The sequence below is a fragment of the Hyperoodon ampullatus genome (genome assembly GCF_949752795.1).
Source record: "Hyperoodon ampullatus genome assembly, chromosome: 19".
Lineage (NCBI taxonomy): Eukaryota > Metazoa > Chordata > Mammalia > Artiodactyla > Ziphiidae > Hyperoodon > Hyperoodon ampullatus.
The window spans coordinates 44,263,877-44,289,882 of NC_136932.1; the positions used below are offsets into that span (position 1 = coordinate 44,263,877).

General features: G+C 53.2%; 1 protein-coding gene across 5 annotated transcripts in view; it reads right to left on the reverse strand.

The window, feature by feature from the left end:
* The window catches only part of ABR (ABR activator of RhoGEF and GTPase), a gene marked incomplete at both ends in the record, with an annotated part of 221,353 nt that overhangs the window by 45,104 nt on the left and 150,243 nt on the right, over window positions 1-26,006 (reverse strand). For 4 of the 5 annotated variants that reach the window (XM_079725668.1, XM_079725667.1, XM_079725669.1 and 1 more), the window contains 8 exons: window positions 199-364; window positions 2,333-2,454; window positions 4,110-4,250; window positions 4,836-4,888; window positions 9,703-9,763; window positions 12,578-12,685; window positions 17,851-18,036; window positions 24,679-24,777. In XM_079725668.1, the coding sequence (XP_079581794.1) occupies window positions 199-364; window positions 2,333-2,454; window positions 4,110-4,250; window positions 4,836-4,888; window positions 9,703-9,763; window positions 12,578-12,685; window positions 17,851-18,036; window positions 24,679-24,777 (936 nt within the window). Of the gene's footprint in view, window positions 1-198; window positions 365-2,332; window positions 2,455-4,109; window positions 4,251-4,835; window positions 4,889-9,230; window positions 9,277-9,702; window positions 9,764-12,577; window positions 12,686-17,850; window positions 18,037-24,678; window positions 24,778-26,006 lie in introns of those variants that run through there. The other variant, XM_079725671.1, reaches the window with a different exon arrangement.

The window sequence follows — 26,006 nt, forward strand, 5'->3', positions numbered from 1 at the left end:
TTAGAGTCTTTCCCTGGGCACATAAATGTATCTTGAAGACTACAAAGAAAGGCCTCCCACTCTTACATCCTGCCTCCCTTGTCAGACTCCCAAACCTTACCACTTCCCCTCCCTCCACCTCCCTGGCACACCCAGTTCAAAGGGCCCCAATAAAAATGGCCAACTTCCCTGCCCCAGCTGATGCCAGGCTCTGCTTACCTCCTTCTGGATTTCACTCTTAAGGGCAGAGATCTTCATTTTCATGTCCTCCAGCTCATGGTCTGGGAAGGGGTGCACCTGGGGACTGGCCTCAGACTCCTCAGGGGATGGAAACACTAGGTCAGCCAGGGGGATGTACCATTTGCAGTCATATTGCTGGTGCTTCCTGCAAACAAGTCAGAGGGAGATGTGAGCCAGAGAGGAATTTGGATCTTCAGGCCTGAATTGCTGGAACCAAACACCACCTGAAAGGGATTTACTAAGAACTCATCACAGGCAAGAATGATCCCCGATCCCCCTCCTTGAGGAGCCTAATCAGGAAACACTCGTGGAATAATGAGAGCTGGGTTCTAGGGTCAGGCAGCAGTAAGGGCTCTGGACCTTGGGCCTGTCATTCTTCGGGCCCAGAACAACTGATGTTCTTAAATAGCCCAAACCTCTAGGGTATGAGCAAGAGTGGTCTCACGCTTTCCTGTTCCCCATCCCACACTCTTCCTTCCCTTCTAGCCTATCTATACTTAGCTTATATTCATTATCTTCTAGGCTAGAGATAGAATACAGATGCTATTTTGAATGCCAACTTTTATCAATAGAGGTCACATGGGATACTGAGTTGAGGATTATAAAGCCACAGCCAAGGGACTTCCCTGGTGGCACAGTGGTTAAGAATCCGCCTGCCAATGCAGGGGACATGGGTTCGAGCCCTGGTCTGGGAAGATCCCACATGCCGTGGAGCAACTAAGCCTGTGAGCCACAACTACCGAGCCTGCTCTCTAGAGCCCGCGAGCCACAACTACTGAAGCCCATGTGCCTAGAGCCCATGTTCCGCAACAAGAGAAGCCACCGCAATGAGAAGCCACCGCAATGAGAAGTCCACGCACCACAACAAAGAGTAGCCCCCACTCGCCGCAACTAGCGAGAGCCCGCACACAGCAATGAAGACCCAACACAGCCAAAAATAAATAAATAAATTTATTTTTTTTAAAAAAAGGAGTAAAAAAGAAGTAATCTCTGAGGATGTACCTTAAAAAAAAAAAAAAGCCACATCCAAGTCTAACGAGAAATGGTGCCATGGTCCACTAGTAATGTCTGCCTTGGGCAAAGGACTTAAGGCAGAGGTACGTATACTTATGACTGTCACCTCCGCTTTAGAATCATCTCAAATGTCATCTAGTTCCAGGGAGTCATCCCCTCTCTTGAAACTCATAATAACCTCTCCTTCTCTCACTTCCCCCAGGACTTGGTTTGCACCTCCCTGCAACACTGAGCGTATGGCTTGTCTTCCCTGGCGCACCGTAGATGATAAGGAAATACAGGTGGAAGAATGTGGGAGTGAATACTGAATAAGCTTTTCTGCTCATGACACAGAGACACCCATATCACTGGGTATAGTGATGGAGCTGGAAAGAAGCTTTCAAGTCAGATTAAGGTTCAAATCCCATCTCCTCCACTTCAGTTGTGCGACCTTGGGCAACTTATTTAACTTTATTCTAAGCCTTTTCTCTCATCTGTGAGATGGGGATAATAATACCTACTTTGCGGAGTCACTGGGGAGATTAGAAATAATATATTCAAAGCACTTGTCATGGCACCTGGCATGGCATAACCACTCAATAAATGATACCAGCAGATTTAATGAATATTCACTGAATTGCAGTTAGCAAAAATTTAGAGATGTCTAATAAAAAGAGAATGCTTAAGTAAATTATGGCATATCCACTTGTAACATCACGCAGGAAAGTAAAATGATGATTATGAAGATTAGGCAGCAACAGGGAAAATGCTTATGACGTGAAATGGAAAAAGCAGAGCCCCAGATTGGGTATTCACTCTGATTACAAGTATACGAAAAAACATAAGAACATTTTTAAAAACTGGAAGGAAATACAGCAGCAGGAGGCTGATGCTTATGTTCAGGTGGGTGACGGGTTTGTTTTTTTTTTTTTCTGTAATCTGGTTGCATTATCTTTACAATTAAAACCATGATTTATTTTTAGAAAAAGGCTATGAAGTAAAATAAAATAATTAATATGTTTTTAAAAAGGGGAAAAAGTGCAGACTGCCCCAGGTTGCTGAGGGGCTCCACAGCGGGCAGGGTCTAGCTGCACTCCCGCCCCCCATCCTGCACACTCACCCCGCTGATGTCTTCTTTAGCTTGGCACACAGTAGGACGTCTGTGAAGAGGAAGACATGCCGCAGCTTCCGGGAGCCCTCCGACACTTCCACCAGGAAGCCGTCCTTCACCAGCTGCCGCGTCTGAGGGAGATGGTACACCCACCCCAGCCTGGGAGTCAGCCCAGGGCCCAGCCTGCACCCATGCAGCTGTGGGGGTGAGGGTGGGGCTCCAGGGAGGGACTGTAGTGTCTGGTGGTTAAGAGCACTGGCTTTGGGGTCAGGGACATGGGCTTAAATCCAGACTCTGCCACTTCCTGGCTGTGATCTTGAGGGCAATTTCCCGGATTTCTCTAAGCCTCAGTCTTAGCAACTGTAAAATGGGGATAATGATATTTGCCCCACAAGGTAGGAGTCATGGTACATGTAGAACAGTTAGCACAGTGCCTGGCATGTAAGATGTGATCAACAAGCGGTAGCTTTCCACCTCCCTGCAGCTCTCAACAGCTCACACCTGGATGGACCCACCCCGGGTCATGAACACTCCCTCCCACGCCCACCATAAAACCCCGCTAACCCTGCCTAAGATGTTGATCTAGTTTCAGCTAAACCTCGACCGCAGAACCACTCAGGCCCATTTACACTGTCTCTGACCCTGGACTTCCCTCCGTGGGGCCATCACAGTGTCCTGGGGAACCTGCAGCCATCTCTAACCTGGGCTCTGGCTGATCCAGAGCATTTTGCTCCACGCAAACTTCCAGAGCCTCCTCCCTGCCACCCTCAGAGTCAGCAGGCTGCTGTGGGGCTGTCACTATCCGTCCCAGCCTTCCCCGTATTATGTGCCGCGTGACCTATATACGTTGCAATATGTAGGTGAGCACGTAGAAAGTATACAATTAAAATGATCTGAAACTGGTGATGTTCCAGGGCCTCTGGAGCTCTTTCAGACATCCGCAGAGTCCAACAAACTGGTGACATTCCAGGGTTTGCAAACCAGGGCTGGGAGCTGCACCAGGATCAGCTCTCTGTATCCTATTAGTCACCCTCCAGAATGTGTCCCTCATTACTTCCCTCCCCAGGAGACACTGAAGGCTCGTAAATGTCACAAAAGGAGCATAAACTTAGCCAGCCTTCACTCCTAAACGCCACTTAATTACCTCTCTTAGACAGGAAACCCCTGTATGTGGGCCAGGCTGCTGACCCATGCAGGTAACTGTCCCTTTGATTCTTCACATTGCTTCCCCTCACTGAGGTGCCCCCACCCTTCCACCAAAAAGGGCCCCCAGGGAACTGGAGCTGCTAGCCACACCTAGGCGCCCACCTGGGACAGCCCAGCCACCTGGCAGCCTCAGTCATCTCTCTCTGACTGCACAAGCTCCCTCAGCCTGAGCCATTATCTTCCAGGGGACTCTGAGGACATCATACTGCCCAGAGGGGGGTGTCTGCATTCAAGAATGAGATAGCCAGAGCCCTGGTCTGGGGGTCAGCGCATGAGGCTTGCAGACAGATAACCCCAGCTAAAGAATCCAGTTCCGACACTTATAGCCAAGAGACCTCATGCAGGAGACCTGGAGAGACTCTCCGGGGCCCTGTTTCCTCTTCTGCTCCTGTGGACTAGTATGAAGATTAATGAGACGCTGGACTTTAAGCTGTCAGTCCAGGACCTGAAGGCCTCTCCTTGGCTGGGAATGAGAGATCAGGGTTGGAGAGCCATAGAGCATCGGGCAGTGGTGCCCGAGCGGGCAGGAGAGCAGGGACGGGCAATCTGGGTGCCAGGCTATGCTGGGTCCTGAGCTCACCTCCCCCTTGGGGGTTGTGACTGCAGTCCGGCGGGGGTCAATGTCCTCATTGATGCTGGACAGGAAGTTCTGGGAGATGCGGAGGGCATCCTGTAGCAGCGGGTAGTCTGGGTGGTCCACAGGTGTGTGTTTCAGCAGGTCCTGGGAAGGATGGGGTGGTGAGTTGCGGGGAGCGGTTCTGGGGCTTAGTGAGAAGACAGTGGGGAGAACTCTATCCTCACTAAAAGAATTCCGAGGGAGATACTAGGGACCCACACTCTAACCTGGTCATGCTGCAAAATCTGAAATAAAAATTAGGGTCAGAGCAGCAGGGGTGAGGGCAGTGGTGCCCCTTTATTCCTGCTGCAGTCATTACTCTTCCCCCGGGCAGCACAGGCCAGGTGGAGTCTCATGTCACCAAGCAGCTGGGAGAGACACCCCACTACTCGCCCCACAGCTGCTCCAAGGACACTGGAGACCATCAGTCAAGGGATCGGGAGGCAGGAAGTGCCTGCCTCCTAGGGAGAATTTGGCCCCAAATCAAGCTTAGTAGCCAAGCTATTTTTAGGCCCTGGACCCATCAGCATGGTCACCACAGGCCAGGCAGGTGCAGTCAGGGCCCAGTGACCCTCTGCCCAACTCCCCAGATGGGCTGTTCTCGGCGACTCCAGTGCCCGCCCACCCTGAGTTCAGTCTCCCATCCAACTCTTAAGCCCTCTCAGGCCACTCAGGGGGGTACACACTCACGTGTAGGACAAGGGTGCTCCTGGTTACTCGGTCAATGGGCTTGTAGAGCAGAGCTGTTGGGGGCAGGGAGAAAGGAGACAGGTCAGATGAAATACAGGGAGCAGCTTGAGACCTTAGGGGGCAGCCTCATGCCCCCACCCGCCTCCCTCCCTTGCATGGACACCCACTTACAGGACGCCAAAGTGGGTTCCATGGTAACCCACACCTCCATTTTCACCCCAGGCAGGCCAGACAACACCAAAAGGGGGACACACAGCTCTGGTGGCCCAGGCCCCCTCCCACCTGCCTCCTCATCTCATCTCCCACCAGACGTGATCTCTTTGAGGGCTGTGCGTCCCCCAGGCCCATCCTGGCCTGACCAGGCTCAGAGCAGACACAGATACTCCTCTGTATCCTCCACGATGAATCACACAGCCTTACCCCCCCAGAGCTCCAGGACTCTGGGGGTCACACCCGGGACCCCAGAATGCAGGAAGGAGACACTGTTCTTCCAGGGAGGGTGGTGTCCCCGTGCCCCATCCTTCTCATGTCCCTCTGGTCCAAGGCCTGGCACCGCCAGCTGGGAACAGCATGCTTCGTTCTGACCCACACGGTTGACCTCACCTCCATGAGGAAGACCCCTCTCCATGCCCTCAACCCCCTCCTGGCTGAGGGCCAAGCAGGCATGCCCAACCTCCACAGGAAGGCTCCGCTCTCAAGCTAGTGGCAGCTGGGGGGCAAAGATTTCCTAAAGGAATTCAGGTGGGGCTTCGAGTATGAGAGCCCCTGAAGAGGCTGGGAAAATGCAAGCTCATCAGGGCCCCCACTGGCCACACCCCTTGGTGACCAGGACACCAAATGAGGATTGCTGGGATTCAGCAGGGACAGGTGGCGGCGGCAGCTGGCCCACTGACACTTCCAAACAAAGCTCCTGCAAGCAGCTGTGCCCTGCCCCTCCCAGCCTGGGTGGTTCAGCTCCGGTCCTGCACCTGGACACCTCTGTCCATGGGGTCATGACCTTTGTCCTCCTGCCGTGGGAGCAGAAAGAGGCAGGACGCTGGTCTGGGGAGGAGGACCCTAGAGTGGGTGTCCCATGGGACCAGGCTGTGACAGGTCCCAGAGCTGACATTCATGTCCCAGCCAGCCCCCAAACCAGAGAGTTCCCCAAAGCCCTAGATATAAATACCCTGCGCATTGCTAAATGGACACTTTGGGGAATAATCTGCTGGCTCCGGAGAAGATGCAGTCTCAGTGGTGTGCCCCGAGCCTCATCTGTTGGCTTTGCCTGGCTGCCCATTAGAATCACTAGGGAACTCTTAAAAGATTCAGATGCCTGTTTCCCACTCTCCCGTCAACTAAACAGCAGGCTCTGATGGGCAGATCCCCAGGCATCACCATTTTAAAAAATCTCCTGTGCTGATTCTGATATGTCATGATGGTTGAAAACCACTGCTTTATGCAAACACATCTCCCATGATTTATTTGCAGGCCTTTCTTAATTTAGCAATTTCTAAAGCCCCTCCCCATGGGCTATGGGAGCTAGAATGGACAGGACCAGGCTTGGGGTATCTTGGGACAGTGAGGGTACAGCCCAGTTACCAGCCCAGGAGGGGGCCAGTTCTGAGGCTGTCTAGGGTACCCACCTGTGGCTCAGCCCATCTGCAGGGGGAAAAAAAAATCACTCCCTGAGAACCCCAGAGACCCAGAGAAAGTGCAAGCTCAGCAGACACCTGCCAGGGTGGGCCCTCGAGTTCCCGCCCAGGGAAAGCTGATACTACAGTGTCAGCTCCCTCTGTCCCTGTCAGGTCCCAGGAGGAAGAGGTTTCTGACTAAGCTCAGAGGTCTGCACAAATGGTGGATTGGGTTTCAGACGGGTTATTAATATGCCTATAGTCACCTCAAGAGTCCACTTGATTGTGGCCGTGGAATGAGTCCTAATGCATCAGCCCCAGGTGGCGGAGGGGCAGGTGGGAGGAAGGGTGGGGAGAGAGGCAAGTGCAGGGAGAGGGCCCTGGGGCCACAGTCAGACATGGAAGGAACCAGTGCGGCCCTGATGCTCGTGCTCTCCACGGCACCTGCACACCTGCTGTCCCTGAGAATGCGGGGTGAAGGGCCCGCCTTTCCCCCCTCACCTGCTCCATGGCTCCAGCAGGCTGGCCTGCTTCCTGCCTCTGCTTCACCCACTCTCGCCCCTCCTCACCATGGGGTTCCTGTTTCTGGGACAGACACCATTCACCAAGTTGCAATGCCCGTCTCTCCCCGTCCTCCAGAAAGCCTTCCCCAACCAGGATTTTTACAAGCAACACTCACAGCGCCTAAACCATGACATGTGCGAGCTGGCCTCTCTCTCGTTTGCTGAGTACTTACTCTGTGTCCAATGGCACTGTTTTACAATGCGTTATTTCCTTTAATTAAAAAGGGAAGCAATTATCACTAGCCCCATTTTACAGATGGAGAAACTTCTCGAAAGCACAGAGAAATTATGTAACTTGCTCACAATCACAAAGCTGTAAGGGACAGCTGGGTTTTGAATCTACCCATGGTCTACCCGTGCTCCTATCTTTGAGACGTCCCCTTCCGTAGGGGAGGCAGCACCTGCAAAAGCTCGGTGGCCCTCGCGAGGATTCTGGGAAAGATTCACCGGGAAGGAGTGGTTGAGCGGGCCTCTCTTGTTGCCAAGGTGAGCCCCCTTCTTAGGGACCTGGGTCACATGCGACTTTCCTTGCACCTCCACTGCGTGTCGCCTGGAGCCCTGCAGACTGGGCGCTCGGCACACAACCACTAAGGCAGACAACTGCAGAGTGAGCCCCACGTCGCACAGCCTCCCTGATACCCCACAACCAGCGCCCCTTGGTGGGGCTGAGAAGATTCAAACAGCGTGGTTAGCAAGGGCTCCTTCACTCCTGACCCCTCACTTTAAAGCTGACTTTGCTGCAGGGACCAAAGAAACCCTGAACTCCAGGTCCCAGGCCTGTTTCACTAAAACTAAGCTTCTTTTGGGGGAAGAAAGAGGAAGCAAAGGGCCGACCGTTTCCTCTTCAGGGAGACTGAATGGAGGCTTGACCCACTCCTAGGCCAGACCAAAAAGGGCATTTTCCCCTCAGATCTAGGACCAGGCCAGTTTCAAGCCTGTCAGAATCTGAGCCGAGGGGCGGGGACCCAGGTCAGCTTCTGCCTGTGACTACAGCTGTCCTGCTGGGACAGCTGGAGAGGGGCTACCTCAGGGGCTATCTCCATCACGAGCAGTCTTCAATGCAGGACAGCCCGAGAAGGTGAGGGGACAGCTGATCGTGCACAGCGGCCTCCGGGAAGAGCCCGAGAAACCTCAGCATCGCTCCTCCAGCACGCTGCCACCCGCCTCTGTTCAGCCTCCGACAAGGAGCTCCGGGTTACCACGGAGATAGGAGAGCCAAGTGACTGAGAGGGGTGCGGAGACAAAACGCCTGGTGGGAGAGAAGGAGGTCCTGAAACCAGCTGCCTGCCACAGGAGCCCAGAGCAGCTGGCCTGGGGCAACATTTGACCCTTATGCCCCTGCCAGAGGCAGCCTGGCTCATCCCTAAGGCACCTCTGGCCTCGGAAGGCGGGGCCCACTAGCTTCCGGACGCTTCCTTGCCTAGATCTGTGCCAGCCTCCTCTGAGCAAGAAGAGCCTGGCTGACTGCACACGCCTGTCCCAGGACCCCCTCCCTGAGGGAGCTGCAAAGATGATGCTGTCCATCCCCCCTATTGTATGGTGGGGGTGTGACCGTCACAAAGCAGCAGCCGGCCACGCCCCCCTCCCCCACCAGCATTCACGGCCGAGACCTCAGCTCAAGGGTCTCCAGTGGCTAGAAACGAACCCCCTGGGAGCAACCCAATTCCTTCCTGCTCCCCTGCCATTCAGAGAGGAGACAGCGAAGGCAGCGTGTGCACTCCAGGCACACAATACCCTGGTCTCTCACGAAACAAAGAGACTCCCAACTTCTCCCTCCAGCCGGGGCTGGCGCCCTCCCGCTCCAAGGCACTGCCATCCAGACCATCTGTCACTCTCCGATTGGCCCCTGCTGACCCCTCTCCAGCCCCAGGGTGGCCACCCCTGCAGGCCCAGCCTTGTCACTTTCTCTCTGTAACAGCCTCTCCAGGCAGTTGCCCCCAGCCTCTCAAGCTGAGCCACTAACTCCCCACAGATCCTCCGGGGTACCTGGATCCTTCTAGCCTGGTCCTCCCATTTCCAAGCCACCCTGCCCCGAGCGGCCCCCAGACTTCAACTCCAGGCTGGAGGCTGGCCGGCACGGGGTTAAAACATAGGTCCAGCCACTTGTCCCCCCTCCCTGCCCTGCTGCCCCCCAAACCTTGATGGCCACATTTCAGCCCACTCCAGCCAGCCCCCAGAGGTGGGAGGACACACCACCTCTCAGGAGAGGGGGCCTGGGTTACCATAGGTGCAGTTACAGCAGAAGCGAATGATGAGGAGAATTTCCATGGCAGCCTCCGTCCCCGCGGCAGGAGCGGGCGGCCATCGCTCCCGGCTCCCCAGCTCCCATCAGCGGCCCGGCCACTCAACCACCTTCCCGGCTGCTGCTGCACAGCCTCCAGAATCAAGCAGCCGCTTCTGAGTGCTCCTCTAGCAAGGGGGAGGGGAGGGGAGGGCTGCGTGCGTGGAGAGGGGAGGAGGAGGGGGGGAGTGAGCCGCCTGCTGGCATCCTAGGGAGAAGCACGTTTGTAGCTGGCCAGCTGCCTGGGGACAGAGGCTGGATTCCTCACATGCACACGCTCACACACACACAAGGACGCACGTACGCTCACACACACACACACGCACGCGCACGCACACACACAAGCAGGGCACCGTAGTCCACAAAGCCAGACAAAGGAAGGTGACTGTTATCCAAGCCATTCCCCAAAGTACCTTCCATAGTGACTGATGTGTGGCTGTCCTTGGAGTCCTTGGGACCTTTCACTTTCAGTTCCTGCCAAACAGAGGAGAGGAATCACTATCTGGCCTGTCCCCCGAGCCTCCCCATCCCCCATCGTGAGCATGGCAGGAAGCAGGGCTCTGAAACCCAGGGGTGCAAGTAGGAGGAGAGAGACAAAGACTAACACGTGCAGGCCTCCCTCTGCCTCTCTGCTTTCTGAGCCCCTGGGCCACACCCATCATCTCCTGGAGCCTCGGGGGTCCAGCAGCTGATACAGGCAGGAAGGAGGGCTTCCAGGGACCAGAGAGGACTGCGATCATGGTGCTCCTTAGACTGGTCCCCTGAAGCCCCTCCCCAGCAGCTCAGAGGGCCTTCCAGAGGAGGCCCACACCCTCCTCCACCCCACAGCAGCGGGCCACTACTTGGAGGTCTGTACACGTCAGCCCAGGGCCAACAGGCTTTTAGTGGACAAGCACCAGCACACCAGCTGGTCCTTGGGCATGAGCAGCCCTTGAGATAAGGAGCGAAGGGTCCCACACACCTGCACAGGGGGAAGCAGGGAGATGCAGGGCAGTCCGAGCTGTATCTTACCCATACTGAAAGGGACTCAGCCAGCCACCGGCCCCACCCGCACTCCCCACCCACCATGTCTGGGCTGGGCCTCAGAGAGGAAACTTCAAGGAAGGAAGAGGCAACACTCCTCCTGGATCCCGTGCAAGGTGACAGGGAGTGAGTGCCGGAAACAGACCCCAGGGATGGCTTATCTGATCCTAACCTCTTTCATCTGCCTTTAGAGTCAGAGGTTCCAGCTCTAGCCCTTGCCACTGGACCAGTGTGGCCTGTAATTGGAGCTGTAATGCAATCCCCACTTGGAAGACTGAGTGCATGGTTGGCGGAGGCGGGGGTGGTTTCCCAGTGGACGTGTCAGCAGGAAGGCGGGGACGAGGTGAGGCCAAGGTCAGGTACCAGGTGATGTTGCCTGCTCTGCCTGGGAGGAAATGCCCAGGCAGTGGGAGCTCCACACTTCCTACTCCTGTCTCAAGCTGTTTCTAGACAGAGAAAACCCCCAGGGACTGAGCCTGGGGTGTGGGGCTGGGGAAAAGGGAGGTTACTCAGCTTCTCAAGGCTGTGTCTGGATTCCCAGATTTAGGGAATTTTTCTCCATGTCCCCTTCCAGTGCAGCCTAGAGGTATGAAATCGCTCTGCTGCAGAGGAGGAGGGCCTCATTGCAGTAATTAAGTGGCAGCAACAGTGGGAAGTGACGGCGTCTGCGCATGAGTCAGGGTGAGAAGCCACTGGCAGCAGGCCACGGGCCCCGCTCTGCCCTGGGGGCCAGCTGGCTATGAGAGGGGCTTGGGGAAGAGTGCAGGGGTTTCTGCCAACCATAGAGAACAGGCAGTCAGCCCAGGCTAAGAGGAGAACCCCCCGACCACTCTCTGGACCACACATGACCCGGGCACCCGGGCAGCCTTGGCAGGGTCACTCTGAACACAGATGGGAAACCCAGTTTGTTCCCAGGGAGGGCGGGGAGCCGTGAAAGGAACACCCTTTCTCCAGCCTCATTGCTCCACTTAGAGGGACCTTCCCACCCCTCACTCCACTCCGTCCTCCCAGGCAGAGGGTGACTCACCTGACCCCTGGGTTTGGGAGAAGAAACAGAGCTCAGCCCTCCTCTCTCTGCCCCCAATAGATGTGTTTGAACGTGGAGGGGAAGTGTTAGCAAATCCAGTGTGGTTACAGATCCATGTCCACATTTTTCCAATCCGGCTTTGACTAGTAATCAAGCTGACATTTTCATCTCCATCTGCCCTACTCTTGTACTGCCTCCCAGCTGATTCCAAACTTGGGTATAACCCTTATAACCCCAGTAATTTCTCGAAAACTATCCTGCACCTCACCAACTTTTCCAGCATCAGAGCTGAGAGAGAAAGCAAAGGATTCAGAGGGGCCTATAAGGCAGGACTTCCAAAACTGCAGAAGGAGCTCCCTTTCCTTGGAACCAGAGGTTCTCCTGCCCCAAGATTGGAGCTGGGTGTTGTGACTGTAAAGCCAGTGGCCTGGTTGGGAGGGGGGGTGGGGGGTATCCCTGAGATCTTTTTGGCTCAAGGGGTGAGCTGGGCTGTGCTCCTGAGGAATCCTAGAGCCCTTCCCTGCCACTTCCTGGATAGAAGTGTCGGCGGCAGACAATGCCACATCTTTGCCCTGCGGAGGAGGGTGGTGGGAAGGCTGGGCTGCAGCCGCAGGGACAGGCATATTCCCAGCCAGGTCTAGGGCTTCTTATCCACGTGGCCTTTGTCCACTCTCTATGGGACTGCAAGGATCTTAAAAGATCACCTAGTCCAGACTCCCTCAAATCTTCCTGATTATAATCACCTGGGGAAGTTTGTTAAAAATACAGACTCCTGGGCCCCACCCCAAACCTTCTGAATTGAAACTCCAGGGAAGGTGCCTGAAGATCTGCATTTTAAACAGTGCCCCTGGTGGTTCTTGTCAAGCAAGCTTGGGAGGAGCTGGATCAATCCAGACACCTTATTCTACAGCAGAGGAAATAAGCCCAAGAGAAGGGAAGTGACTTGCTTAAGGTCACCACAGTGTGGGAGAATGCTGCCTTTTTAATTTCCTTTTTTGCTTCCCCTGTTCTAATGCAGAATAACCTAAAACAGAATAACAAAATCATACATAAAGCGATATTCTTATGTTAAGAGGGAAAATGTCAAGTGCAAGAAAGCAAATCAGGCTAAGTGCTACTCATCAGGGGAACCATTTTCCTCACTGGCAAGCAGGGGAGGAGAGGCCCTAAGGCTAGAAGGCTCTGAGCAGCCCCCCAAACCCCGAGTCGTAAGGGTGGCTGTGCAGGGAGCTGCCCACCTCGGAGATCTTCTGGAATTGGTTGTTGGACTGGCTGCACTTCTCAGCTGTCTCCAGAGCGACTTTATAGTTATCCACAAACGCTTTGTACACGCCAAGCTGGCTGGCCTGCAGGGAGAAGAGAGAGAAGGGCAGGAGAGGGATGGGGAGAGAGGATTAATGAATGGATGAAAGCATAACCAGAGCGCCTGGAGCTCCCTTAGCACTCAGAACCTCTAACTCAGTCCAAGTGGCTAGCTGGGAGCAGAAGGAAAAGGCACGATGAACATACTACAGTATCCCTTTGAACTTGGTAGTTTCCATGGAAACTGGCTCAGCCAATAAGGTTAACAAGGGGGTATTGGGGGTTGCGGGGAGCAGGCCACGGCCTTTGTTGGCCAAAATTCAGTTCATTGCAGCATTTGGCTTTCTTTAGCATCATCAAAGTCTTGCACGGTTTGAAGCCCCTTAATGCCTCACACATCTTTCACATCTTGGAATTCGCTGAAGCAGGGGGAGACAGGGAGAGGGGTGGGCACATGTGGCCTGCTCAGTGCCCCACTCCCCACGCTCAGGGTGGGGAACTGTATTTAAAGGCACAGTCCCCACTTCCCTCGGCCTCCCTCGAGGTCCCTGTCCCCACCTCCTCAGCCTTCAAGGAGCCAGAGGTCCTTCCTCTCTACACATTTGCATGTCACTTTGAACCTAACACAAAGCTTTCCACAGCTTCGGACCACACAGAGCCTCGTCGCCTCCTTGGGGAGGCAGAACAGATGCCATCAGCCCTTTCTGCAAAAGGGGAAACCAAGGCTCGTTAATTCAATTCCGCAAATATTTATGGAACGCCTTCTCTGTGCTCTGCATATACATTCCCTCTTACCAGAGCAAAGGGTGAAAATTCTAATTAAATCACAATGAGATACTACTTCATACCCATCAATCTGGTCAAAATGTAAAAGTCTAATGATATGAAGGGTTGGAAAGAATGTAGGAAAATAGGAACTTTTCCAGACTGCTTGCGGGGGTGTAAATTAGTATAATTATTTGGAGAGTAAGTTGTCAATAACTAATAAAGTTGAAAATATGCACAGCTTAGCTTACTACTTAGCAAATCCTCTTCTACAATCAGACCCCAGGGCTACGCTGTCCCGTACAGGAGCCACTTGCTACACATGGATATTGAGCGCCTAAAATGTGACTAGTCCAAACTGAGATGTGCTGAGTGTAAAATACACACTGGGTTTCAAAGACTTAGTATGAGAAAGAGAATGTAAATTATCTCATTCATTTCTTAATCTTGTTTACATGTTGAAATGATAATATTTTGACTCTATTGGGCTAAATAAAATATATTCTGAACATTAATTTCACCTGTTTATTTTTACTCAATGTGACTACTAGAAAAATTTAAGTTATATACGTGGCTCGCACTATATTTCTACTGGAAAGCACTGCTCTAGAGAAACTTGCATAGGTGTGTGCACAAGGAAATGTGAACAAGGGTATTTACCTGCTTCACTCTTTCTTTTGTAAAAAGACTGGAAACAAATGCTCACAAGAGGAACCCATACACACAGTGCAGTTAAAATGGATGAACCAGAACTTTGTGTAGCAACACTGACAAGTTTCAAAATGAATGCTGATTGAACTGCAAAATATCTGATACATATAGACACACTTATATACACTTTAAAAGTACATGCAATGCCATAAAAAGATATATATGCATAGCAAAAACACGAACTGCAGCCTAGAAGGCTACACACCAAATTCATGTCAGTAGCTGCCTCTAGGTTGAGAGGAAGGGCAAGAGGAAAGGGAGAGAGAGAGAGAGAGAGAGATTGAAAAGTCTTTCCATATATCTTCAGAGCTTAACATCTGTTCATTCTGGGAGGTGACTGCACCACTGTTTGCTACATTATTCTCTAGATTTTCTGGTTAAAATTTTTTTCAATGAAGTAGCAAGGACGTTCAGCTGCTGCAAGGCTTCTACCCACCAAGGTACGAGGGGGGAAGTGGGCTGCCCCTGAGCCCTGCCCCGATCGACTCTGCTTTCTGCAGAATCCCTGTGCTCCTCAAGGATCCAAAGAGGTGGGTGGGGGACCTGGAGCCACCCAGGGCAGAGACAGAACTCGAGGAAGCTGGCAGGTGGGGCGCAGGAAAGCCAGAGGGGAAAGTGAGAACTGGGATGCTTGTGAAGAAGCCAGGGCCAGAGCCGTGCAGGTCTCAGCCCCAGATGGGCCAGACTTTTCAGAAAGGAAAATCCCAGATGGGGAGGGGCGGGAAGGGATGGAGTTCGTTTCCTCTTCCAGAGAGGAAAATCCCAGATGGGGAGGGGCGGGAAGGGATGAAGTTCGTTTCCTCTTCCAGAGGGAATCCTGGCCCACTGGTGTCCTGAGCTACAGGGGATGTGCTAGCCAGTCACTTCCTAAACCGAAGTATCATTGCTATTCTTCTAAGTATGCACATTCTTTGTCCCCCTTACCACAGAAGGATAAAGGCTGGGTGCTCAGGGTGGGACGCTACCCTCCTATCCCACTACAGAAGGGAGTAGCCGGAGGTGAGCCAGAAGCAGGAGCCACCTGGGCAGAAGGCCTGTGTGCAGGGGTCACCGGCCATCCCAGGCACTGCCATCTCCATGGAGCACCCTAGTCTGCAGGGTCCAAGGCCTGGCCTCCCAGGGCCATTAACTGGGAAGTGGAGGTTGCTTGGAAACAGCAGCTTGGCACTGGGGTGATCCCATAAAACAAATAACAGAGATGCTAATTCCCTTCTCTCAGTAATGGATAATCAAATACCCGGAGACCAGCTGAAAATAAACTGTCTCCAGATGCCTGGCCTGCCCGGCCTCCTCCCAAGCCTGTAGCCCCAGGGGGCTTCAGACACCAGTTCATGACGCAGGGGGAGGAGAAGAGGTGGGTAGCAAATTCATAGCCAGGCCAGTGAAGCTCAGACCAGAATGGGGAAACCTGGTGACAGCAGGGTCCAAGTGACAAAGATAAACTGGGACAGCCTTTCCACTATGCTCCAGGCTACTCACTCCTACCACCCCCCCACCCCCCCACCCCGCCCCGGGGTTTGCTCTCTTCTGCCCTCCTGAGGGCTGAGGAGAGGCTGCCCACCAAGCCAATGAGCTCAGGCTCCTGGACCAGGCGGGCAGTGATGACCGGGTGTTCATCATCCCTGAACTGGGGCCAGCACTCTGGGGCTGCCAGAACCAGAAGTGTGGAGTTCCCCGGCAACAACACCCTTCAGGCGTGCTTCGTCCTAATAATAATAATAATAGCAGTAATAATAGTAATAACAGGAATGATAATGGCTAACTACTGAGTATTTACTAATTTACTAGATTCCAAGTCCTGTTCCAAGAACTTTTCAGGTATTAACTCACTCAGTCCTCAAAACCATCCAATAAAGTAAATACTATGATTATCCCCGTTTTTACAGATGAGGAAGCTGAGTCAGGAGAAGTTGGGTAAGTTGCCCAGTGTCACAGGTTTAACCTGTGGCAGAACCCGGATTCAAACCCAGCTGCGACCTGGCTCTAGAAGCTGTGCTCATCTCTGTAACACTGCTGTCCCTCAGGACACAGACCTCAGGTCCTGTGATGTCTCCTCAATGCCTTTCCAACTTCTCCCTGGTCCCAGGGGTCAAGGACACGGTGCACTCATTCACCCATTCATGTACTGATCACTGGGCTGGTTCTGGGGGTCCAAATGGAAGAAAATACAGTCTGTCCTCCTGGAGCGTATGGCTCTGGGGAGTCAGGCAGTTTAGTGTTGACGGAGGGGGTAAGCATAGGGGCTGCATTTCAGAGGCTGTGGACGGCTTCTCCACGGAGGTCATTTCTAAATTGGAAGCTGACCAGAGAAGCCAGACAAGACAGAGAAGGACATTTCAGGCTAGAGCGCAAGTACAGAGAGGTCAAGCGTGCGTGCAGTGTGAACTGAGACCAGAAGGTTCAGCGTCGGGGGCGCAGAGGGTGGGGCGGCAGCAGCCAGAGGCCAGGAGTGGACTGAGGCCAGCAGCAGAGGGTCTCATAAGCCACTCCTCGGAGCCTGGCCTTTATCCAAATCCCTGAGCAGGGGGGACTTGACGTCCGGTCAGGAGTTTAGAAAACGCTCTCCTGCTTTTAGGTAGAGGCCAGAGGCTGCCTGGGAGGCAGGTCTGGGGCAGAAGCCACTCATGAGGCCACAGCAGTGGTCCAGGTGAGGGCGCCAGAGGGCTGGAGAGAAGCAGGTGGCTGTGAGCTTTAAAGAAGTGGACTCCATGGGATGCAGGGAGGTGGAAGGGGGTGGGGGAGGGGAGGTGCCAAGGATGAGCCCCCGGGAGTCATGGATGGATGGGGGTTGGGACATGGCCGCACCCACTGAGACAGAGGCAAGGAAAAGAGCAAAGAACTTCAGAGCCAATGAGTTCAGTTTTGAGCATGCTGAGCTTGTGGCCTAGGAGCATCCAAGAAAGAGTCTTCTCCATGTAAGAAAAGCAGAGCCCTGTCCACTCAACAGGTCCCACCACTGCAGGGGAGGAAAAGGAGAAGCACTGCTCCCTGCCCTCCCCCACAATTCATACCCAGAGGATAGGGCCACAGACTCCTGAGCTCCATCCTGCCTGCTGGACTGGCAGAAGTTACGTGGTGGAAAGCCGGGTGGGGGCCCTGTGGGTGTGACTGGGGGTCCTCAGGGGACGCGGCCAGAGACGGACACTGAGCTAGAGGAGAGGGTTGTTCCCGACCAAGGCCGCATGCTCCTCCCATCTCCTCTGTCCTTCTCCCTGCCCCGCCATGCGGGTGGGCTGGGCTTTTAGCGCTTCCTGCTCCAGGGTCCTCAGGAGAGGATCGTTAGCTGACATGGTCTCCCTCCCGACTCTTCACTTCAGAGGCAGTGCGAAAGCGAGGCGAATGTCTGAAGTCTCAGGTGAGCAGTCCCTGCCCGTCCACCTGGCACTTGCCCCTCTGCCGGTTGAGGTACAGGGCCCTGCAGCCCAGCAGGGGAGCCTTCGGTCCAGCCCTGGAGCCCCCAGGTGAGAGAAACAGTGCCCTGCCAAGGGCACCTACCCACGTGGCCTGTCTCTGGCAGCCCTAGAAGCAGTCTAGGGCTTCACTGGGGGAGGCCGGGAGTCGGGGCACCAGGCCCAGGTTCCCCATAAGGCAGAAGTCCAGGCTTTCCTCCAGGACTCAGAAATGACCCAGGCCTTCAAGGAGGCCAGGAGGTCTGGGGCTGACCAGTCCTCTCTCAACACCGGCAACTCCACTGAGGCTCCGGGTAAGGGCCCTCCATCAATGGGAGGCTCACCAGCTTCTGGAAGAGGTGGCCCATGGTGACCTGGCTGTCCCACTGCTGCACCTTGGGGCAGAGGTTGTCATAGAACTCCTTGTGGATCTCGTAAATGTCCTGGATCTTGTAGAAGATGGTCTCGATCTGTTGGATGGTGAGCACGGGCTGGGAGGTGGTGGCAGTGGCCTTCAGGGGTTTCATGGGCTGGGAGAGAAGAGGAAGAAAGAGCAGAGGTGAGAGGCAAATCAACCGGAGGGTCAGCAGGCCCAGGGCCCAGATTAGGCCCTCCTGCTGCTCGGGTTCTGCCCAGATAAGGCCACTGAGGCCAGGGCACCTGAAGCGTGGTTTGAATGGAGCAGCTGCTGTCACGGGCCCCAACAAGCCACCCATTACTGTGAGAAGAGGGAGCCTGGTCCAGCAGTCCCAGCAGGTCCGAGGGGTGGTGCCAGGACACATTTCTCTCACCCCGTGTCTCCTGAGGGACCTCTGGTTCTCAGCCTGTACTGGGTTTGCGCTTGATGGTTTAACAGGGTCCATAGCTTTCTTCCACAATGGCCTCATGCTCTGAGTCATAAACTCCCTTGTCATGCTTCAGTGGGAAGGAGGGTTGACTGGGAATTCAACCCCTTAGCTATTTCCTTCCAAGAAACAGAACATGATTCTAGGACTTGGGGAATAGAGTTTCTAAGGGACCCAAACCAATCTCAGCTGCATTGGTATCTTAAGTTCCCATCACTTAGTATAGAGGGAGTGAGCACGGTGGCATGCATGCCACTGTGCTCCCTCCTGTACCCATGGCAGACATTGCTAAGCAATCACAATGATCTTTCTCACTGAGCCTTGTCGTAGCCTCAGACTCTTTCTCAATGCCGAGGTTGACATGCAAGGTGACATGCAATAGCCCTATCTGTCATCTCTGCTTATCTACGCCAAGATGCTCCAAGGCCTGCTGGTGGAGAGGGTGAGGTGACAGACAGAAGCTCAGGACCAGGACCATCCCCAACACCTGCTGGGAGCCTAAGTCATCACCTTAAAGCCCAACATTAAGGGAAAATGAGGCTTGGATACATTTTCTTCAGTGTGATTTCTGTATTTTCTAAATCACCTCCAGTGAGTAAATATTAATTTTATAATCAGGAAAAAAAGCTATTAAAATTCATCACTGAAACAAACAATAAATGATACTGAAGGATAAAGAGCTCCTCCATGGTTGACCTTCCTTCAGCCCTAAAGCCCCCAAAGATGCCCAGACTGCACATCAAAGGCCCTTCAGGGGAGAGGGTCTGGGAACCTGCCCCATAGAGAAGGCATGGGGGTGGGGAGGTGGCAGGGAGGGGTACGTTTACTTGAGAGAGAGAAGCCTGAGTCAGACATGGTTGGTCTTCTTCATCTACTGTGAAGATAAAGGGCTGTGTGGAAAGAGGCCTTTGACTTAGTCTGGGTCATTCTGGAGACCCAGAGGGCAGAAAGAAGTTGCAGGCACAGGTATGGGCTCACTAGAGCCGCCCCCCACTATCTCACAGGATTAGGTAGCGAGCTTTCGACAAGGCAAGCACTCTAGCAGAGAATGGGTGACTCAGTGCTGGACTGCAGGGAACACCTCCACTGAGGGAAGCCGAAGTTATCGCTGGCTCACCCTGAGAGAGGACCCCCAAGCTCGAGCCAGCCACAGCAGCCGGATGTCCAGCCAGGCTTCACTCTATCCTCCCATCTGTCTGTCCACAAGGGGAAGTCCCATCTACTTAAAAACCTAGACAATGCTCTGACTTCTGGCTCCCTGTCCTCCCAGCTCTAAAAAATCCAGATGTGATGATGAAGGCAGGAAAAAGCAGAAGTCCTCCTCTGACCCTCTCAGTGCTGGAACCAATGAGGCCTTAATGTCCAGCCCTTTGCTAGGAAAGCAGGCTGGGGTTCGACCTGGTGCAGGCCAGGCAGTGTGGGCCAGAGTCCCAGTTCTGCTGCTTAATAGCTGTGGGCAAGTCGCTTAGCATCTCTGGGCCTCAGCAGCCTTATTTGTGAAACCAGGATAATATTACCTTCTCAAGAACACTGATGGGAAGATCAAAAGCCATAGTTTATCTAAAAGATTGAGTATGTGCTTGGCACATAGAGGGCCATCAATAAATGTTAGCTGCTACTGTTATTACTATTTACCCCACAAATAATGGACCAAGTGCCCATGTAAGGCCAGACCAGGGAGTGTAGGGGGTATTCAGTGATTCACTAATCACTGCCCCCATGGAGCCTCCCATCTAGTAGGGGAGACAAACAAAACACAAGGAAACAATCAAACACAAAATCACACATGAGTGCAATGAAGGAAATAAGAAGGGGATGTCCTGCTGAGGGACAAGAAGGAGACACTGACCTGAAATGGAAGTGTGGGGGCAAAGGGGACAGTATTTCAGGCAGAGCTCCTCAACGCCTGGTCCCAAGGTGGGAATAGCTTGGGCAGAGAGAGAAGCTAGAAGCAAGCCCGTGAGCCTGTGTGCTGCGAGCAAGGGGGTTGGCAAGCAGGGTCTTAAAGGAGGGCTGGAGGGGTGAGCAGAGGCCAGATCACACGGGGGAAGGAATGCGGCTTGTAAGCCCATGTAATGACCTGGCTTTCCCTGGAGGGATTGAAACAGGGGAGTGACGGGGTCCAATTTTCCCTTTAGGAGATTATTTTTATGACTCATGCTGCTTGCTCCGGACAACGTTATAATCTATTTGGGTAAACTGGACCAACACAAAGGAAACATTTTCGTGGACAAAGCAAGATACGCTTATTACTCGACTTGGACTGTAAATACCAACCAACTGGCACAGCTCGGAGAGGGCTTCACAGAGGAGGTGATGGGAAAGGGCCTCAGAGGGAATATCAGAGTAAGTGGAGGGGTGGGGCCTGGGGAAGCATGCCAGGCAGGGACACAGAGGGAACCGGGGCCAGGAGAAAGGAAGAATGTTTTCCCCACCCCAGGTGGGCAGCGACACTGAGCTCATGGCTCCCGATGTCCCGTGAAGGACACAGAGCTGGCCCTTGGGATCAGTCAGAGTTTATCCTTTTTACCTCTATCTACCCAGGTCCAGAGGAGGGTCCAAGTCACCGCGGAGTCCCTGTCCCAGCAGGGGTGCAATCCCCAGCCGGGGGGAATAAAGGAAATAGGAGAGAACAGTCTGGGGAAGAAGAGGGGGTCAGGATTTCTCCGACGCTGCTGGGGAAGCACTCAGGCCTACGCAGGGACAAGACACAACCGCTCTGCTTCCTCCTAAACTCCCACTCTGTCTGCAAAAGGGGAAGCGCCGGTGCTCGCCAGGGGCAGGTCACACGGACAGGGACTGCGCTTGGGGCATCAGGCCGTTGGTTCTCAGGACAAGGTTGGGGGCCTTTGGGGGAAGGGAAAGTGCTGGGTGCATGCCCCCGGCTGGCCTGAGACCCTTGGAGGCAGTTATTTTTATCTGGTGAAGCCCTGAAAATAGGCCTCGGGCGGGGAGGACAGCAGAAAGGCACAGGCAGCCCTGCTCTCCTGACAGAGCACACCAGCTACCCCTCCCTCTCCCCAGAATCCTGCCGCAGAGGACAGGGCGCCAGTTCCCCATTTTATTAGAGTTAACTCAGGCTCTGGGCGTCCCATGAAGTGCTCCTCAGGAAGGCGGGCCAGGCGGGTTTGAACTCCTTTCATGACTTCACACTGTCATTTGTCTCTTCTGTCCCCCAGCAAGTTGCCTTTTGACTTTCGAAACCAGGGGAAGAAATCGGCCCACTTCCTCTACCTCCTATCCCAAGACGCCTGGAGGCTGCCACATGCACCTTTGTTAACTATCACCCCAGGCTGGGGGCGGGGGTGGAGGGGTCGGGGGAGCGTCCTGAACCTGTCTTACAGATAAGGAGCAAAGCAAACTCCAGAAGGAGAGTCGAAGAGAGGAAGGCCAGGTGGGACCCAGGGCTGGAAGGTGCTGAAGGCAAAGGCAGGCCAGAGGCAGCACCCAGCTCACTTGCAGCCTGCGGAGACTTGCAGAATTACGTGCATTTGGTCTGCCCCCTTCCTCCACTCCCCACCTCAGCCCCAGCTCCCAGACCCTCTTCCCTTGTCATCTGAGCCCATCAGGAACCTGGAGGGTTCTGGAAGGTTACCAAACCTTGCCCAGCCAGCAACCCAGGCGGCGGGAACAGAGCCTCCTGTGTGGCCTCCCTGTCTGCGTCTGTGTGTCCACAGTCCAGGCTACACACGCCCAGCTGTTTGCGTATCAGGAAGTGTGAAACTGAGAACAAACACTCAGGAGAAGAGCTGCGGGAATGGGGGTAGGGTGGTAAGAAGGAGAGCTGGGCGTGGGAGGCGGAGGGAGCTGGGGAAGACAGGTTTTCTTCTCTGAATGCCTTTGTCAGATCACCCCAAAGAGCAAAGGGCTTAGCTCCTGGGTAGCTGGGAAGGGCCCCCAGCTCCAGGAGAGAGAGGAGCGCTTGATTCCTCATCTCTGAGGCTTATCATCTGAGACTGTGGCCGTGGAGGGTCCTGTCCCCTCTTCCGGAGGGGCCTCCAGGTGCAGACCAGGCCTCCTGGCTCGTCCCTCCCTAGCTCTTGCCTCTGCTCCAGAAAGAACCAAGCCAGGATGAACAAGCTGGGGGGAAGAGGAGGGACCTACCCTGGGTCACACCCCAGGACGGGGAGCCTCAGCCTCACAGTTTTTGCCTTGAGAGCATGAGCTGTTAGAAAGGCAGGCAGGTAGGGAGTGTCTTGGCCCCTAAATCTGTTATCTTTACCCAGACAAATGGAACTCAAATTAGGCCCAGTGACAGATGAGAACCGAGCTGGAACCTAAGAGGGGCGTGCTTCTGATGGGAACATGTACCTCCCTTTCCTTCAGGGAACTGGTGGGTTGATAGAAACAAACAGGCTCTAACCTGCACTCTTTCCCAGAACAGGAGAAAATAATAGAATCCGCTCACACTCAGGCTCTAAGAGCTTTCCCTGCACACTCACTTAACCCTCACAACAACCCCATGAAGAGAGTACTAATATTAGTATACCCAGTTTGCTGGTGGACAAAATGAGGCACAAAGGTTCATTAACCTGCTGAAGGTCTACAGCTAGTAAGCAGTCGAGCAGGGATTCAAAGCCAGGCAGTCTGGTTCCTTTGAACTTCTTTCAAATATGCATCCTTTAAGTAATGACAACTATGCCCCTTTGTTTGGGCACAGCAATTCATAATTTATAAGGTGTATTTCGTCTGTCTGTCCTCCTTCCTTTGGATAATATTTCAGTGTCTAAGTACCTGGCACTGTACTAGGTCCCCAAAAGGATCGCCTGATTTTCTCAACCCATGAAGAGAGAGAAGGTAATGGCATTGTTTTCATCTTCAGATGAGGAAACTGAGGCTCAAGAAGGTTATCCATGGCTTGCCCAAAGCCGTTTTTTAAAATTAATTAATTAATTAATTAATTAATTAATTATTGGCTGTGCCGCGCAGCATGTGGGATCATAGTTTCCCAACCAGGGATTGAATCCTTGTTCCTTGCATTGGAAGTGTGAAGTCTTGGCCGCTGGACCGCCAGGGAAGTGCCACCAGTGGTTTTTAAAACCGACAATGCATGTAAGAAAGCATGTGGCCCAGTACATACACACACATATACACATATCCATACAAGCCAGAAGTTGCATGAAATAGTACTTATTCTTACTACATGGGATGCATGCCGACATTTTCTTTCTCATTTGTTGTAAAATGCTGGTTCACCCCACTACACTGATTACACTACCCACTAATGGTTAAGCTGCACAGTTTGAAAGACAGGGCAATACGTCTACTATTAATGGCAGCATCAAGTCTTGCCCTAGTTCTGGCCCCAGACCCGAGTCCTTATGGACCTGCCAAACTGTTCCTCCCTTGAACAAATGACTGTGCAGACCAACAAACTCCCAGTGAGATCGACCACCAACTCATCCCAGTGTATTACAAAGCAGCTACACATCTCAATAGTTACTCCTGGGGTAATAAATGCCAAGTCCCCTGGGACACCGGGTGACAATACCTCATATCACAGCAAGTACATAAATGCGTATCTTACAATTCTTGTAAGAATGACTTTCTACTGATTTACATCTACGTTTCTTATCCCTCCTTTTCTTGATATCAGCTGATGTCTCAGACTGCGCAACACCCAGGGAAGAGAACTTTACATGCCACAATCACTCTGCATAGTAAGTATCCAGACGCATCTAATACGCACTTTCTTCAGAGGCAAAAACATCTTATATCTGTGTGGTTACTTTTACCTTTCGAAAACATTGTATTATTCCCCTCTCAGTCCGATTCTCAAAACAACGCCTCCGTCTTGGAGAGGAAACTAAGGCACATTCACAGAGGGCGGCAGCCTGTCTAATGCCTCAGAGCTTCTCAGAACACACACTGACAGCGCTTCAACTCACATTTCCTGCCAGAGGGCCTCAGGATGGTGCGAATGGTTAACTAGTCCAGGGAGAAGGAAGGAACGGGACTAGGGATGACAAAGAGGTCTCAGCGTGATTGACTGGTTGAGATTGCCCAGAGTACCAGCTGGAGTCGGAGGCTAAGACCCCACCTGGACAGAGAACTGTGATCCATTAGTAATGCCTGCACTATAGTCAGGGATGATGGAGTATCTGCCACCCCCAAACCAGGTGGTGCTTCTTCTTCTACCTTTCCCCGGGGGAAGGTAATGGAGAAGGAGAACCGGGGCTGAGAGGCCTTTTCAGTGACGTTGGCTGCCAAGCCATAGGCAGAGTAGTACCACAGACCCCGCCCCTGGGAAGGACTGGTCCAGGTCCCCCTCCCTCTCCAACTCCAAAAGCAGTTTTAGAGCACAAAGGCCCCAGAGTATATACTCACCAGCAACAGAGCTTCCAGCTGGTTGATATAGATCTCTTCGCTGGCCAGGAACCCTGAGAGAACCAGCTTCCTCATCTCCAGGCCTTTCCCTGCTTCCACCTGTAAAAGCAGATCAAAAGCCAACAGCTCATGAGAAAGGAGACCAAAATCCTGAGCAGCCTGTTTTCTTGCCTTTTTTCTCTTCTTTAACACTTTTGCAGGGGATAAAAGCCAAATACTTATTATAGAAGATTTGTAAAATACAGAAATATAAAAGGAAAAACAATCACCCTTACTCCTACTGCTAATGTCTTGCTTTAATTCTCTCCCATCCTTTTTTTCCCCACATTTCCTTATTTGTATCCATCCACCTATTCAACCTTATAATAGTGAGCAAGATAAAAAAGAACCTGACCCCATGTGTGGGAGCAGTTTAATGGGGGTGGGGGGTGGGATACAGACAGTTAAGAAGGGAAATCAGAGTCATGACTGAGGCAGGGCATGGTCACATGGAGGGCACAGCAGGGGCCAGAGGAGGTGCCGAGCGGAAGTGATGTATAAACAGAGAGGAGTATGGACAGAGAGGATGGGATGGAAGTGGGCATGGGAACCCCGGCCGAGTGGCCTTCCAGCTACACCTCTGACTATATCTTCCTGTCCCTAGGGGTTCAATCCCACAATGGAAGGTGCTGACTGTGGGCCATCAACTTTACCCCTTGTACCCCCCGACCCCCGCCAGCATTTCCTGACCGCCTGACTGCATAAGGCACAGACGCCAACAGGCCTCCTCCTCCTTCCAGAATTCCTTCTCCTCTATGGTGGAGATCATACCCCATTTAGCCTTGAGTGGCCACCAACTAGCACAGTGCCTGGCACAGAGAAAGTGCTTGAAAACTTTCCCTGAGTGAAAAGACGTAAAATTCTTCTTGTCACCTAAGATCCCCAAGTCATTCCTGGCCCCCTCTTCCTCCTCTGTCCCCCTCCTCTGCCACACTGAGTCCCCAAGCTCTTCAAAGTGTCCTTGCTCATCTCTTGCAAGGATTCTTCCCTCTGCTCCACCCTCTCTTCTGCTGTGGTAGAGACCCACAGCATCCCACTCCCCACCGGATTTCAAGTGCCGCTCTCTCCTGCCTCCGCTCCACTCGCCAGAGCCAGATCAACCTTCCCAGAACGCCACCCTACACCTGAGGCTTGTCAAAGACTTAATACTGCAAAATGTGATTACTGGGGGACTCAAGTAGGTTCTTCACTCATTTATTTATTCATTCAACAAATGCCCACCGGACCCTGTAGATACAATGGGAAACAAGCATTCAATAGCCCCTATGCTCACGTGGCCGTTAAAAAAC